Source organism: Ylistrum balloti, unplaced genomic scaffold, assembly GCF_031769215.1.
Source record: "Ylistrum balloti isolate Yb309-2 unplaced genomic scaffold, AGI_CSIRO_Ybal_v1 Utg370822, whole genome shotgun sequence".
Classification (NCBI taxonomy): Eukaryota; Metazoa; Mollusca; class Bivalvia; order Pectinida; family Pectinidae; genus Ylistrum; species Ylistrum balloti.
This window is the reverse complement of record NW_026782475.1, coordinates 238,693-257,357: the sequence shown is the minus strand read 5'-3', so window position 1 is coordinate 257,357 and position 18,665 is coordinate 238,693. Positions and strand designations below refer to the sequence as shown.

At 35.3% G+C, this 18,665-nt stretch overlaps 1 protein-coding gene across 1 annotated transcript; it reads right to left on the bottom strand.

Annotated features, from left to right (window-relative positions):
* Positions 1-756: 756 nt before the first annotated feature.
* Positions 757-16,894, bottom strand: LOC132558757 (uncharacterized). The gene is given in 7 exon segments (XM_060223355.1): positions 757-1,389; positions 3,091-3,270; positions 3,272-3,316; positions 4,958-5,032; positions 5,378-5,446; positions 15,731-15,833; positions 16,770-16,894. Coding segments are annotated over 7 exon segments (1,230 nt in total).
* Between the last annotated feature and the right edge of the window lie 1,771 nt (positions 16,895-18,665).

Genomic DNA, 18,665 nt, shown 5'->3' with positions numbered 1-18,665 from the left:
TGTCCCTTCACAAGAGGTTAGAGGGGAGTTATATTCAGCCATCATCAAAAATAGTGGATTGACAATGTATGGGACGCATCAGGATCAACAGACAGATAATGTAAACACAGCAGCAGGGTATACAGCGTTAACATGGCAATGACGACTGGACACCGGATGAGCATTTTCGGATACATACATCAGGTAGACAAATTGGATAAGGTTGCAGAACAATAAATAAATATACCTTAAATAAGGTTCCATAAGACATTAACCGGCTCATAGTCGGAGTAAACACACAGGGTCAAATCATGTCTTTCACATTATGGTGTTTATATGACGTGAGATTTAACAGAAATTCCTCAAAGATTAAGGCCTCTCGTGTTTTTACAGAATTTTTCTTAATGCAGTAACAGTGATCATGACGTAGATCTTACAACCCCGAAACTCCTACATGTCTGAAATACAATGATCCTGATCGAAAAACATCGAAATATGAAGCCGATAGAGTGTTGACAAGGATTATCAGATAAAAAGGTAAAGACGACCTTTACACTTCAACCCTGAATCCCGAAATTTCCCAAAATATTATGGTCCTTTACATACGCTGGCAGTTCGACCAGTTCGCTAGGACTCTGATAACGCCTTCAAATGGAACATCGACGTTACAATGACATAGTATAAACTTTTAACTGATATGCTGATTATTTTTTCTGTAAGTCCAGCATAGTTGAGCCAAAATATGTCTTCACGTTGCCGGGAAGTTTTGTTCATATTTCAATCAATGACACCGAAGTGTTGAGCATCTTTGAAAAAATAATTTTTCTTGCGGAAGTTACAAAAATCAGCAGATCTAGATTCTTTAACATGTTCCATTATGCTTTTCAAAACTGGGGGTAATGGTTCAAAACCACATAATTCTGCATGATCTTTGTTCAATTTCCACTCCAGATCACCCATTCCCAAGTAATGCGCATGTAAATGGGACATGCCGTAATCTTGTCTCTTCTGTTGGAATTCTCGCTCGGCGTCTTCCAACATCGCCTGTTCCGATGGTAATTGGATTCCACCTTTCAGAATAGCAACTGCCGCCTTGGCTTGTTCGTGTGCCTGCATAAAGTAGCTCACATGACGCGTAATTCCTACGAAGAATAGATTATGGTATTTGATATGTACTAAATGCTTATACAGGGGTTTAATCCTTTCATCCTTTACTTGTATGGTGTCATCAGCCAGAAATGGGAAATCATAACTGTAACCTGTGCAGAATATGATACTGTCAACCTCCGTTTCGGATCCATCTAAAAATACGACCTTGATTCCAACATCTAGATGACTCGCATCCGGACGTTCTGATACGTTTGCTGGTAACTTAATTTGCATTTTATCTTTCCTATGTCCGATGTAAATCTTTAAAATAAAATGGAAATAAAGACTTAAAATGCATTTCATCATATTATGTATGCTAATAGATATTTTCTATTCTCACGCGGATACGTCTTCGATAAACTGACGAATCATTCCATCTGTCGCTTGATGACTGATCAATTCTTTATCATTTAGGACCTGTGTATGAATATGAAGGTAATGTCTGATCTTACCGATTACTTTGATGTTTAAATATATATAACTTAATGGCTCTCGCGATATTTCTGGGATACTCCGACAAGTATAAAGGTGAACGATAGCCCACTGACAAATTCAACATTAGTTTTATTGCAGTGTTATATATAGTTTGCCTGCATTTCATACTCAGAGTTCGTGTGATACCCGACCGCTGCACTTTTAGGCACGCATTGTAAATTGATCCTACTTTGGTTAGTTGAAACGTGCATTCCTATCTTGACTTCTTAAAAGGGGAGATTTTAAAAACAAAATTAATGAATAAATATGATAATAAATGATATATAACTTATTTATTAAAATGTCACTTCATCAATATACTCATTTTTATGAATATCCCACTTTGTAATATTACGGAAATGTCTTTCTCGAAAGAAGAAACAAAAACCATAACAAAACCAGGAAACATGAAGATTTGATAATCTAACATTACATTTCGTTCTTTACATCACATTACAGATCGCGATATCGATGAGTTACACAGTGATTCATTTATCGTTGAAGGCAATTTCCGAGTCAGTCTGGAAACATTCTCATCTCGCAGAGTTACTGCCTTTTGTTTCACAAGCTTGACAGCCGATGGGGACCGAGAATGGTCTCGGAAGTGATGTTAGAACTTACAAATGTTTAATAATGATATTTTTTTCTGAAATAAATTATCTAACGTGGGTTTTTTCATAACTATTTCATAGAATGTCTAGTTCATTTTGTATTGCGATTGATAATATACAATTTGCAATACTGCGCATGCTCTGTCATAACTTCATAAATTTTCATGTAAAGCATTGACTGCAGTGAATGAATAAACAATAGATTATAATAATAGGATGAAAATACTCACAACACTATATTCATCATAACTACCTAATTTGTTCCTCATTTCTCATTGCAACCAGCGAGATTTTGAGCCGGTTGATCTTTCGTTTAAAATCCCTCGTGCCATGTTCTGGTTTTATTAAGAAACATAACGAATTTATCAATGATGAAGGATTGCGCAAATGAAACCAATGAGAACTAATTTAGAATTAAAAAAGAGCCATATATGAGTTTAACTGCATCATACACCTGTTTCGTCCTTCTAGCACTCGTCAGTGAATGTCAAAATGAAGATATGGAGGTGCGCTAGTGTCATTATCATTCAGTAAGTTCAGTGTGCGGCCACTGTGTCTCCCCATTGAGATTATAATGTTTCGCTCTATCAATTTTGAGCGTTACCAGTCGCCTCGTAGTTAATTAAAGGTATAAATGTAGCTGCATTGTTCACTTTCATATTTTTCACTCAATATCGGATATACATGTTCTGAACCATAGCGCTATCACAATCATACCTTTGCATATAGGTTACGGCTAACTTCGTGCACTGAAAACCATCAGCAGATTTTGCAAAAGACAAAATAAGTAAATCTGTTTGAATCAAACAAAATATTGATTATAAAATTATCAAAAACAATGAAATAACAAACCTTTCCTTAATTTTATCAGCCTCACCTGTGCAGCATTTTTTGATAAATCGAACGTTATGTCCAGACCGGAGAATGACGCTCCAAGAATCAGTACTCTCTGTCTCTGGTAAACCTCCGGCGTCCTGTAATCCCTGCTGTGAATCACATGCCCAGTAAAATTTTCGATCCCCTTCACATTGGGAATATGACACTTCGAGTAGTTACTATGAGGAAATTAATACTGTATACAGAAGGCTGGTGTTGGTGTTATACTGTATACAGAAGGCTGATGTTGGTGTTATACTGTATAGAAGGCTGGGATTAGTGTTATGCTGTATAGAAGGCTGGTGTTAGTGTTATACTGTATATAGAAGGCTGGTGTTAGTGTTATACTGTATATAGAAAGCTGGTGTTAGTGTTATACTGTATATAGAAGGCTGGTGTTAATGTTATACTGTATAGAAGGTTAGTGTTAGTGTAATACTGTATAGTTGGCAGGTGTTAATGTTATACTGTATATAGAATTCTGGTGTTAATGTTATACTGTATATAGAATTCTGGTGTTAATGTTATACTGTATATAGAATTCTGGTGTTAATGTTATACTGTATATAGAAAGCTAGTGTTAATGTAATACTGTATATTGAAGGCTGGTGTTAATGTTATACTGTATAGAAAGCTGGTGTTAGTGTTCTGTTATACTGTATATAGAAGGCTGGTGTTACTGTTATACTGTATACGGAAGGCTGGTGTTAGTGTTATACTGTAAAGAAACATGGTGTTAGTGTTATGCTGTATATAGAAGCCTTGTGTTAGTGTTATACTGTATACAGAAGGCTGGTGTTAGTTATACTGTATGTAGAAGGCTGTTGTTAGTGTTATACTGTATATAGAAGGCTGGTGTTAGTGTTATACTGTATATAGAAGGCTGGTGTTAGTGTTATACTATATATAGAAGGCTGGTGTTAGTGTTATACTGTATAGAAGCCTGGTGTTAGTGTTATACTGAATAGAAGGCTGCTGTTAGTGTTATACTGTATAGAAACCTGGTGTTAGTGTTATACTGTATAGAAACCTGGTGTTAGTGTTATACTGTATATAGAAGCCTGGTGTTAGTGTTATACTATATATAAGCCTGGTGTTAGTGTTATACTGTATATAGAAGGCTGGTGTTAGTGTTATACTGTATATAGAAGGCTGGTGTTAGTGTTATACTGTATATAGAAGGCTGGTGTTAGTGTTATACTGTATAGAAGGCTTGGGTTAGTGTTAAATTGTATACAAAAGGCTGGTGTTAGTGTTATACTGTATAGAAGGTTTAGGTTAGTGTTAAACTGTATACAAAAGGCTGGTTTTAGTGTTATACTGTATAGAAGCCTGGTGTTAGTGTTATACTGTATAGTTGGCTGGGGTTAATGACCTTGACCAATCTGCATTGTCACCGGTGTCGAATGTGTTAAAACGTTGAAACAATTATTCTGAAATATCGAAAAGCCTAGAATCATTATATTTTGCCAGTATGTTCCTTTTATGAAGTCCAAGAAAGTTTGCAAAAAGAAATTACCTTGACCCATAGTCGAGGTCACAGGGGTCAAATGTGTTAAATGTGGAACATATAAACAGATATAGTAGTGTTGGTCATAAAGATCCAGGTGAGCAATACAGGCCCTCTGGGCCTCTTGTATTAAATTTGGATTTGAATACGATTCTTTTTGGTTTTTTAAACTTCAACTGATATGACAAAATGAGAATCATATGACCTGCTGTCAATGATCGAATTTGTTGAACGTTGTTGAATGTTCAAGCTATTACGGTTAAAATACATACAAAAAAGCGGAGAGTTGTGGTTGTTATGAACAACCGGCTTACTGATATCAAAATTGAAATCTGTTTTTATTCCTTTCAGAACTTACTGGTGATGTACTATCAGCACCTGTCTTGCTACTGCCAATACCCGCAACAACACCATAGTAGGAGTCGGACGACATCTACACAACCACACAGGATATCACGCTAGCATTGTTGCCTTAGTGGACGATGGACCGAAACCACTACTGGGGACCGCTTCTTACAGATTGATAATTGTGACCAATGTAGGATCCTCGTCTTTGCTACATCAGAGGACTTAGCTGACCTCGCTGCAGCCGACAAGATATACTGCGATGGAACCTTCTATACCTGCCCAGCCTCTTCCATCAGATATATACCATCCACATCGAGTTAGACGGATCCATGTACCCAGTAGTATACGCCCTTCTACCCGGAAAAAAGCCAACACATCTACACTAGATTCTTCACGCTTCTTCCGACGTTTATGACAGACAACAACATACCCATGATGCCATCAACTGTATTCGTCTACTTCGAAACAGCTGTCCACAACGCCGTAAGCACCGTCTTCCCTGGAACCAGCATCAAAGGATTTTTTTTTTCATTTTACACAATGCATATGGCAAAAGGCACAGACGACTGGACTGCAACTTCCCAACCATGACAACTGTTTTGCCTTTTATACCCCTGCACCAAGTTGAGGATGTATTGTTCCAAGCTCTAGAGGACATTGAACACGCCGACCTACCAGCTGATGTTACACCATTTACAGACTAAGTTGTTGACCAGTGGATAGACGGAGACAGACCAGTGTGGAACCACTTTGAGGGACCACGCACTACAAACCACTCGGAGACCTGGCACGGAAAGCTTAAGAAGCTGGTACACCATGCCCATCCAAACATCTTCATCATCATACAGATTTTCACGGACATCCAGGCCACCAACGAGATCACAAGACTTCAGCGACGCGCGAGGAACCAAACGACCTCGGCCCAAGAAGTACAGAAACAATGACGCTCGCCTTGCCCTACTGAAACAGAGACTGGAGGAAAAAATAATCGACATCATGACCTACGCCGATGCAGCATCCCAACTCCTGCACTTGGGTTGAACTGTGGACTTTAGAGCATATCAGCATAGACGATACTGTGTAGAGCATTAAATTGAACTTTTAGTGCTGTGATTAAGTTTCTTCTGTGAAGTTATTATTAATGTTACTTTTTTTAATATTTGTAACTAATGACCTTCATGTAACTTTGCAGTAAAAAGTAAAAATTACAGGTAGATCCACAGGTAAAATATCTCGGGTAAATACAGTACCTATATGAAACAGACTATAACTACCCTCCCTTTGGTGTTTCTACCTATTGCCCTGTCCGGGAACACCCCACTGATAGGACGTTTCACTGATTAGACGGATCTATTGAGGCGTAAAATACCCAGGCTTTGCTACATAAAGTGCACCCACGATTTCAATCCAGGATGGCTGAAAATTTAACTTACCATTGAAATTTACCAACATGAGGTAAGTACGCTACAAAATAAGTTTAACAGCGGAAGTTTCATACACTGATACTTAATACAGCTCATACTTGATAATTTTGATATCTCTTTAAACCTGATTTTGGAGCGACACCACACTGATAATATGCACTGTTATGTGTTGTGTTTGACATATTTAGGTAAGTAAATAATGGACGCAGGCAAACCGATGCCTCTATGTGCATTAATATATCATACAATGTAGGAGGAAATAAATCGTTACATGTGACTTAGCAATTTACGGTTTTGAAAGATCATAAAAGATTAATTTTAGTTAAGAGAGGAATCAACTTAAGAGAGCAGAAGGATGTAACATAAAATTCACTATCACATATCACAGTTCCCACAAGCTTGCAATTTCTAATTCGTAAGGCGACAAAGGATACGCTAGAGGATTGTAAATATGCACATGTCAAACCGAACCCTCTTGACATTCATTAATATTTAGCAAAGTTATCGATTGGCCAATTATCTAGTTAACGACGAAGAAACAGATGCATGATGTCGATAGTCGACATTTGATCGAAATCCATTCATATTAAACAAGGTTAAACAAGACTCACCAAAATTCATATCCGAGTGTCCTTCGAAATAGTTATAGGTGTATATTGGTTATTTGATACAATCTGATTTCGTTTGTTGAAGAATAACCTTGATTGCTAGAGTGGTAAAGTCTATATAGTAGTCGCCAATGGGTAGGCTATTTGAATCCTGCGATTCAAGAATCTGAAAAGTTGTATCTAAAGAGCTCTAAGACAGTTAATGCATCATTTTTGTCCTGCTAAAGTATAAAAGAAATAATCCATACCTCGAGTTTTGTTTACTCTAAATGTCAAGAAAAGAATACCAAACAATCAAATTGGCTGTAAAATCTTGGCATATCCTTTTTTTAGAGTAGGGAAACCATTTATTTTAACCTAGTTTAATTAACATGTACCTATAAATATTTCATAACTAATTTGGAGAAAAGGTGAGCGAAACTAAGCCTACGTTCGAGTAAACACCAAACTTTCTAACACCGTCTTCGCGATCATAGTGCACTTCAGGAAAAAACCTCCGAGAGGAAACCTGCGCCCGGCAGATAGGCAAAATGACCAAAATGGAAGCGCTGGGACTCTGCTTATCTAATATACATACATATCTCTTGTGAATAACTATTTTAATAATAATAATTATATACACATAAATACATCTTGATGAAAACTACCTTTGCAAACTAAGTGTGTTATATACACAAAATTTTATAAGAACTATCTTTACAAACATAGTCGGTCTCAAACTTGGAAGATAAAAAATAAAAACTCACACATACCAATTGAAGGGAGGTAGCATGGGGTGGTTGGTGGGACGTGTTGTAAAATAAATCCAGGTGAATAATAAAGTTAGGGTGCAAATAAGAAGAAAACTTGTAGAGAAAATTAAAAAATCAATATAGCATCGAAGTTTCTGAAAAATGCTGCTGAAGTGGGGTTTTGAATAGCCCCGCAAGGGCAAACTGACTCCTGGTCCGACAAACTTGGATCACCGAAGCCCCACAGGAGCCAATTATATTTATCAATCGGTGATTACCTGACTGAATTACTATACATACATTTACATATAAACTGAAACATCGTGCACATAAAACCTAAGTATGCGTGAGAACCTTTATTGTACAAAAATTTGTCTATAAATAAACATTTGTTTGCTGTTGTTGAAGTTTCTGTTGAAATGACAGATATCAAATAAAGGAGGCACTTTTAAGCAGGCATATTGTGACATGCAACATAAAATTATTACTCTTAAAGCAAACCACCTACAACCACACAACCGCACACATGAAATTATAGGAAATCGTAGTAATCATATTATTTCGTGTGCTCCGAACGCAGAAAACGCCACGGTCTGTATTAATAACTAAAAAAGCACAATGCTTCCTTCATTTTCCATAAAATAATATAGATTTGTAAAGATGTATGAATTTTATAAATGAGCAGACAGATGCTATCTGGAAGAATTAATTGAGCCAAAACTGAATGATTGAACGCTCTCTACATAACATCTTTCTATTGTTTGAATATTTTATCTCCCATCTTGTCGAACAGTCAACGTTCTAATGAATTCAACAGTATTGCTTCATGTTAACAAAATGTTTGTTCCCTTTCTAAAATCGAATTAATTTCTACAAAGAAAATCTTAAACACCCAAATTACAGATACAGAAAGAAATTCGTATAGCATGCCAATTAAGAAGCTGTCGTAGCAATTTAAACAATGACCTCCATAAAAACCATTAAGCAACGCTTGATCATGTGGCTTCAGATTTGAAACAGCATAACATTTTTTCTTTGATTGTTTGAACTTAACAGATATACGAGTCACATTTTACCAATATATTGTGCATGAAAAGCATGACCACTTATCAATACTTATTTAATTTCAATTTTATTCGGTGCCACTAAATGATAATTTTTATTTATACTATCACAGCTACAGGTCTACAACTATTTGTTGAGGGTGCATTTCTTGTCAGTGATTGACGTTGCTGATAAGTGAAATTGACGTTTGCACTGTATATGATGAGCTGAAGAGTAATCTAATGACAGATATATATGAATTCCCATGTATTTAAACAGAAATAAAACAAATTGCCACCCAATGATGTACGAGGATTCATGCGTGAGTAGTGTTCCTTTGTGTTAGCAGACAGAGCTTGGACTCGCAAGAGAGCACGCGTGTTTACGACACTGTTTTATTGGCTTTGTCTCTTCCCCATGAACATATTTATCTGTTTGTACTTTATCTACATGTACTTTTGATCATTTTAAACACGCAGAATACAACGTTTAATTATATCTGTATTCACGTGTCCTAGTCGTATTTGAAGTTGAAATGAACTGAGTTCCACTACGTGTGCCCTAAATCTAAAGGTGACAATGCTATTTGTCACAATGTTATTGCCATAGATTTGGATGATTCCGGATAGCATGTAGACTAATGCCTTTTGACACGATGGAAACATTGACACCATATATGTGCCTTTGAATATTTTAGCACGGACACTATAGTTGTTATTTCTTGTTTACCGTTCTTCATAATAGAAGTACTACAAGAGGTATATGGAGGTATAACTAAGTCTCAATGCAGTTACCGTAAGATAAAACTTTATTTTGAAATGTACAACAGCAAGTGTTAATGATTTAACAATATATATATATATATAAAGAAAATTGTTTAAAAAACACACACAAGAAAAAGTTAAGCATTTTCACAGCTTAGCTGCTCGTAAGTGCAATGTAACTATGCAAAGAATCTATGACGTCATGTGTATTGTCCACTTATTCGTGACGTCATAGATGATAAAGGGGCATAATATCATTTAGGTTGTATACACCTATTGAATGCAGTTCAAGTCCGGCTTTAAGAGTTTGATAATTTCGTTCTCCTTTGCTTCTCTTTTGACCCGGTCGGTTAACTTAACTTTTTCTTGTGTGTTTTTTTTTAACAATTTTCACTTGCGTATCGTCATTAACTATATATGACTTCAGTGAAGCGTTAAGCACATATTTGTTAACATTTCGTTTTGCTAGTATATAACACAAACAGTAATTTGTCAAATTTGCATATCTTTGAATTTTATTTCCGATAGATACACCAATGGTTGAGAGTGATATCGTGTGATAAATATTGTAACAGGCAAGTGGTATAACTCAGCCACTAATCCTGGTAGCGCAGCCGACTGCTACAAAGAAGTTTGAATAATCATTCTGATTGATACCAGTTCCTTAAATAAAACTCTTTGACTTTGTTAAATAAATGTTACTCTATAATTGAATGTGTTTTTCTTCATCTTGGATCCTTTCTTCATCCGTCTAAAGTCCGCAACATTGACTTATACTTGTATTTCTGATAATGACCTTTGCCGAGAACCTAGTTCCATACAACTGAGGGATAATTCATACCCAGAACTGAACTCCAAAGAATTGTCTGCCCTTTTGACCATTAATAATGACATAAGACCAGAATGGCTTTAATCAAGTCACAATCACTTTCCCCGGGACAGCGATTCCACTCAAGAGTAGTATAAAGTTCAATAATTTAATTAGGGATTCTTATTTCATATGACAATAAATTATAACCTAACCTAGCACTCTCACACCTCATTCTCACTATAGCTTACAAATGTACAAATGGTATTTACAATGGAAGATGAACTTCTAGAGTAATAATTTTATATTTCCAGGAATAATAATGAGAATAAATATAACAATAGAATAAATAGTGCAAGTAAAAACCCTAGATCCAGCAAGCTCCAGCCTAGAAAAACTCCCCAAATAATATACTCTAACTTATGAGTGAATGATAATGAAATGGTTTTAAAAATCTAGGAAAATAGTAATGATTTGAATTGATAGTTATCTTACAAAATCCCATCATTTACAAGGTTCCCTAACCAGTCTTTACATCCCACCCAAGAAATTAAGATAAGGCCTACTGTAACCTAAGTTTTCCTCCATAAGAAATTCCCAAAATAAATCCTAAATCCCACATTTAAAACAGGAATACACAAGAACAGACATACAAGACTAGACAGCCGCTTTGGAGTTTGAGGAAATAGCCTATTTCACCCTTAACGGAAAATACGTAGTTATATAACCCTTTCTCGCCATTTCCTCACATTATAGACGTAATTTCATAAGTTTACCGTTCATAATATACGCGTTTCACACCTCACCACTTCATCCTGTCACAATATGTATGAAATGCGGGAATATACATCTTTATACCATAAAACATATTTCCCGGTTATTATTACAAATTGAGTCGATAGATGCACTGTATTAATTGATACGCCGATCTAATTACAGCTCTCGATGTGGAGTATGCTACCTTAAAATAAGACACATGAGTTATATGAGGATAGTGTATACAAATCTCCAAAATATACCAATCTATGATAACCAAATGTATCTCTGTTCACCTCACCTTAGTGTATCGTTCCATACTTAATTTCAGCAACCCTAACATTCCATCTTTTAAACAAAAATTGTTAACAAAAATGCACTTCCGGTGCACAAAAACACCAACTCTGCTATTAGGTCTCTGGTAAGGGCCCTAAAAGCTACTTCGCTCATTCCCAATATAATGTGATCGCGTGGAATGTCCTAATGGCGCCTCTTCCTCGCACACAACGTGGGAGGAGTTGTCCTTAAATGACCTAACTTGTTTCTTGATTTGGTGTTGTACCTTTTAAGGTCATCCGAGACATTGTCTCATGGTAGCCTTTGCGATCGCCTTTCTTCCAGCAACGTCCGTTCGTAAATTTTAAACATTTATATTTTGTTCATCTTTATTGGAAATATTTCAAACTTTGATAAAATTACTAGTGCAGGATGACAGCTGATGGAAGGCAATGAAGGTTTTTTTTTTTTTTTTTTTTTTTAAATTGTGAATTCTATTATTTCAGGGTCTCGCATTTCCCTATAGGATTGAGATACAGTTTACAATAGTATATATAGGAAAAGTACATTTTCAGTATAATTTATTCATTTTCCATTGAAAACCATGGAAGATATCTAGATTTTATTTCAAAAATTCGGATCCTGCATCAAAATTACAAGCATGCAAAATTAAGCTCCCGGATTGATTAGTCAATCAGACACAATCGGAAACAATATTGCAAAACCTGTAATATCCTCCTAACTGAATAGAAATACAATAGTTCTGTGTTTATATCAACATTTCAAGCTTCCAGACCACTCTATACTGTCGATGAGTTTCTTTATAAAAACATTATGTGTCTATCATGTTCGAACTACGTTATATTCGCTTCCTCTTTCCGTGCTACGAAAATTTTAAGTGAATTCAGCTAATACTGCTTCAGATGACATTTTAAAATTAGCCTGGAGACTTCATAAAATTATTGATAATGTCCCGCAAATCAGGCTTTTTAAGCCGGTCCATACAGATGGCCGCGATTTTCCAACAACTCGCGAATTGATGAAAGTTGAATTTGTAAGTTAAGGAATGGATGCTATAAAAACAGAAGCATCTCTGTAAATTACCACATTTACTCCAAGCTTTCCAACTATAAACAAAAGTTGCAACAACTGAATGTTGATGACCTTAGAATTAGAGTCCTAAATATCGGGCAACCCTGTCCATTAATTGGCATATGAATATCAAGATACTTAAAGATTCTTCTGAAAACGACGCCAGTGATTGGTGAAACAAGGTGTTGGATTAATTCTATGAGTGGGTTAAATCCAATCGGTCCATCATTCTTACAGATTAGATGTCCAATAATTTGATGCTTCTCTGCAAACGTTATATTTCCTGTATACAAAAAGAACATAGAAGACTCCACCTACACATTATGCAATATTTCCAAAGACGAAATACTAGCTTCGGTATCACAATAATTTAATTTGCCGATAAATGATAAGGTTACGGACCTACCTCGTTTATATTGGATTCGTAAACTTTTTATTAAAATGTTTCATTGTTTTATTTCTGGATCGTCCAGCTTTTAACCAAGCCATTGTCAAACCTACTAACCACTATTCTTAGCAACTCTGGGGTGTAGTCTTATAGTGGTACCGTTTGTTGAAGAAAAGGAATTAATAGTATGTTGATTTTGAAGAACTCAAAAGAGCTTTTGACTAATCTTTAACATCCTCTAAGACCATTTGTTTGATCAACACTGCACACAACTATGCCCAATTTGAAGCTGAAAGAACGTCTTCGTCCTCTTGTTATGAGAGCTTTATTTTCCATTAAAGTAGTTCAAAGTAATTTCTTAATCAAGAATTGACGAAAACACTTATATAATTATTATATAATAAGGAACGTTCAACCTTCTAGGTCTCGTCAGTGAAGCTTGGGAGACGATCAGGAGGTGCATGAGCCGCGTAATTAAAACAATCTTCGTAATTTTGATATTTCTGATAATTTATAGAAGAACGCCAAGTATATGTGCATATCCTGAACCATGCCACTATTCGAATGAATCAAAACGTAGCATGCAAGTTATGGCAAACCTCGCGGATATAAAGTCCGCCAGCAGTGCACCTGCATTCTCGAAGATTTTACAAGACCTACAAGTGAATAGCTCCTTTCAATACAAATTTAGAGTTATATACAGTAGAAGCAAAATGTGAAGTAATGATAACATATACACAATTTTCGTTTTTCTTCATCAATGCATATAAAGTCAGCAGAGGGACGAGTGATTGATGCTGGGACGACCGGTTCCCTGTGGCAATCATTCCGTGCTTTCAAACAACACTGCTCTCAGCCTGACGGGCTGGTTGGGTGGCACAGTGATAACGCAAACGCCATGTGGGTTTTCCCCATGGTACTCCGTTTTCCACCAACAGTAAAACTCCTCGCGTGATTCCATTCGTGCCTATAACAGTGATTGATGCAAGTTGATAAAACTTATTTCACAATTGTTGTGAAATAAAATAAGTAATTCTTTGTTCTCCGATCGATCTTAATTTATCATGTTAACATTTGTTTTACTGAAATGTATTCTCATTTTACTTTGATCTTCTTTTCAGCGGACCATCCAGATATATATGCGGAGGAATCCTGGTAGTGACGATGGGCATCGGGATGTTAGTTTTTAACATAAGCGTATTGAAATCCGAGGTGATGTTTCCTTACTTTGTCAAGCCAGACCAACCTGCATTTCAGGAAAAGTTATCTTCTAAAGAGATTAATGTTCTTTACTACAACAAACCTGAATGGGTAGATAAAAGTGTATTCAATAATTGTGAATACCCATGCAAAATGATATCTGGCTCAAAGCTAGACTCGGCAAATTTCGTCGTTTTTCATGGACCCAGAATAGGGACGAAAACCAAACCACCAAATAAGTTACGTGGTCAAGTTTGGATAATGCATGGTATGGAATCTCCACATCACTATTATAATGACTTGACAAAGTGGAATAATTTGTTTAATTGGACGTTCTCATTTAGAAGGGATTCTGATGTTCTATCACCTTATTCTGGATTTCAGTTGCATCGAAATAACACTACAATAAATATACGTAAACAGTGGAAATCCAAAGACAGAAATACTGCCTGGATGGTGTCTAACTGTCACACCCCAAGCAAGCGAATGCAATATATGAAGAGTCTTAAAAACTCCATCGATATTCATGTTTACGGTGGCTGTGGTCAATACAGATGCGCCAGATCAAACGAAAACAATTGTATGGAACTTCTTCAAAAACATTACAGATATTACTTGGCCTTTGAAAACTCTCTGTGTATTGACTACATTACAGAAAAAGCATTTAAAACCTATACATTCTCTCCCTCTACGGTCTCAGTTGTAAGAGGTGGGTCTAACTACTCCCTGTTTCTCCCACCCGGTTCTTACCTAGATGCTAAGGACTTTGAAAACGGCCATGCGTTAGGGAAAGCGATGAAGAGATCTTTTGATAATGCAACTGATTTTTTTTCATGGACTAAATATTATACCAAAAGTACGAGTGTAATGTCAACATGGTGTCATTTATGCAAACATATTCACCATTCTGAAAGCTATAAACGTATATATTCAAACATCAAATTTTGGTTGAAAGATCTTCCAAGATCAGGTTGTAAAACTCCCAAATAGCTATGAAGAAAAATGAATTTGTTTTCGATATGAAATACATATTTAAATTCATTTAACACAGGACAAAATATGTTTTACATTCAGTTCGATTGCTTTCAGGTTTCCACACTTTTTAAGACTGAGCTAGATATTGTTTTTGTCTTTTTGTTGGCGTCATTTTCTGTTGTTATTTGGCTTTAAATGACTCCTATTGTCGATGCGACGAAAACACACTGGCTATTGATGTAATGTGTTATGCCAAGGCTGTTATCAAACACCGTTCTTCAAATCTGAAAGCCAAGAAATGTTAATTCGTAATCGGACACTCACTATTAACGACTAGTTTAATGTATTATGTAGAACTGTAATTTATATCTCTTGAGAAGTTTTTCATTATCTATCGAATCCCTTCGGAGAATAAAGTCGTACCACGTCATCTACTAATTAAGCTTAATTCGAACCTAGAAACCTTTGTATCCGAATTCCACTCGACAGTTTCAGTGAAAGAATACTTTCGATCTTTCTAACATTTTAGGCTAAGGCAGGGCTTAATGCGGAATGTGTATTCAAATGGCATTTTCTACAGGTGTCATCTTCGTTTATCAATTCGATTGGAGGTGTCATGACTAAGAGAGGCAGTGTTATCATCGTAGAAACCCTTTTCAGCTGTCTCTTACCAATACAGACTTCTTATTTATTGCACCTGTGTAATCATTGTAAAACAAAATCCTCCAAGTTTTCTGTCAAATGTTTGAGCGCACAAAGCCCAGATACCCCGGCACCTATAACAGCTATTTTCTTTCTGTTTACAAAGCGGTCTTCACTCCTAAAAGTAATATATATATATACACACACAATCAGATTGATGAAAAGTACGAGGAAAGATTATAGCCGTCTTAGTAATCTAAATGAGGATTTTTAAAAATTTCCTTGTGTAATATGAAGCTGGAGGTTTTTGATGCTTGTAGTTTGCTTTTGTATACCTTGTACTCGTTTAAAACGTGACATTACTGATTAGATTGACCAAGGTGGCAGGTGGCAGCAATGAAGCAGAGGACGCTTGCTCTTCCGGAACATTTAGTTTTATTATCCCAGTACTTTTTCAGGAGCTTCTATGTCAATATTTCTTTTGTCCATATTTTGCCATAATTTTTATTAAATTCGAAATTAATTGACTTAGGATTATGATTATGTGGAAATGTTGGTATGTCCGATTTGTGTTTATAGGCATATCAATTTTTTTCTCTTATCTATGATATTTTTTGTTGATATCTGTATAAATACTGCGTACCGCCATAGTGTGTTTGTTATATATTATTATGGGAAGTTTGTGCTCCTGAATCCAGGAACAAGATAATGTTTGTTCAAGTTCTATTCAAATGTATTTCAATGACTAAATGGGTAAATAAATTTAGTTAGGCCTGAAATAATTACAAGAATAAGCTTCATAATTAGCTAGATCATTCTATTTTTGTAATTTCAATTTCAATTTCAACGCAATTTTATTAACATTCCATATGTCAAACGGATTGGACAACAGGCTGAGCCTATATCAGTCCTTTCCAGAATTAATACATAAATACATTACATTTATCTGCAAGAAAATCCAGTGAATAAAATATTGTATATATTAAATTAGGATATAACAGGTAAAGGGAGGTAACTCCAATTTATTGTGGAACGTGAAGTAGTTCATTTTGTCAGATTATTTTTCATAGGATTATAAATAAGTTGAAATAATACAGGTTTACTGATAATTTACCATGCAAGAATCCAGGGATTCAGGTCATAAAGTCCATGTGTATAAACACCTCGACCATCCACCCAAGGATATGCATAATAACTTATCAACAATTCTGCATTTACTATGTTGATAGGTAAGATCATGGTTAAGTTTGAGAGGTTTATAAAATGGTATTTAAGTTTTTTTCATCTATATTGGAGTTGGTCCTCTTAACATAGTATATAATAAGTTAACAAATCAGTTACTACTACATAAGTATAAGTAGCAATCATGAATTTAAAGAATACATTCAAAAAATACTTTCAAAATGCTCATCAATTTCAGTCAGAAATGCTATTAAAACGCTTGATATTGCTGATTTACATACATCAGGTATTATTTCAGTGATCCGTGGATAAAGATTAAATGGAGAAAGATTAAATTAAATGGAGAAATTATACATTAAATCTATTAGTAAGATGGAAATAATCAAATACTATATGAAGTAAGGCTAAATTGATGTCAGCATTACATACCATTATAACCATTCAAAAGAGTTTCAATGTTTAAGTGGTCATGATCTAGGTGTATGTCTATTTCAGCTATGTTTTGAATTAACCGATTTCTATAGTCAGTGTATAATGGGCATTCAAGTAGGAAGTGCCGAGCATTTTCAGTTTCATGACTACATATACATGTTGAAGTGTCAAGCAAATGGTCATTAAATAAATCAGAGTTTAAGTTACTAGCATTGTTTCTAAGCTGGCATAATAACATATTATATTTTCTAGGTCCTGTGTATTTAAAAGTTTTAATGGCACCTGTTTGATTATTTACATTGGGCTTTATAATTTCTGAAATTTCTGAATTAATGTTTACTAAGTCAGGTTGGAGCATATTAAAATCACTTAGAGTTAATGGGAAATAGCTATTTCTGTAACTTTCTGTTCTACAAACAGGAGGATTGAATAAACGAGTATTTCTTAGAGGCTATCTTACATTCTCATTAGTATAAACAAAAGGTTCAATAATATTACGTAAGTAGCTTGGAGTCTCATTTCCCAGAATTTTATAAATAAGAAGAGGTTTATGTTGGCTTCGCCTATTACAAAGAGTTTCAATTCCAGTTTCTGTATAGAATTTATAATGAGATGTCCCCCTTCTTAACCCAGTAATTATCCTAAGTGCTTCTAACTGAACTGATTCTAATAAGTTTTTTTCCTGATTTGTACAATTATCCCAGATGACATCCCCATACTCTAAAATTGGTCTAATAAAGGAAGTGTATATAGTTGTTAGACTTTTCCTGTCTACTTTGTGTTTAAGCATTCTCAAAATATTTATTCTCTTGTAGGCTTTATTGTATATATTAGTGATATGGTGAGACCATTTACCATCACTACTAAAAGTTAAACCTAAATGTTTATGAATCTTGACAGAGCTGACTGAATCACCTGCAAACAGTATATCAGGATTAATTTGTTCCCTTTTTCTTGAAAAAAGTAAAGATTCTGTTTTCGGAGGATTAAACTTGATATCCCATCTGTTAGCCCATATATTTAGATTGCTTAAGTCATAGGTTAATTTCTGTGCAATTTCACCAGAATTATTTTCAATCACTTCAAAAATTGATGTATCATCAGCAAACAGCTTCAACTTGCTTGTGATGCAGTCAGTTATGTCATTAATATAAACCAAAAATAAGAATGGACCAAGAACTGAGCCTTGAGGGACACCAGCTTTTACATGTTTAAATGTTGAATGAAAACCCTCAGTTAGTACCCTTTGCTTCCTATCAGACAAATAGTTTTTAAACCAATTCAAAACATTACCACTTATACCATATGATTCTAATTTAAAAATTAGGCCTTCATGCCAAACTCTATCGAACGCTTTGCTAACATCACAAAATACAAATCTGATTTCATTATTTTT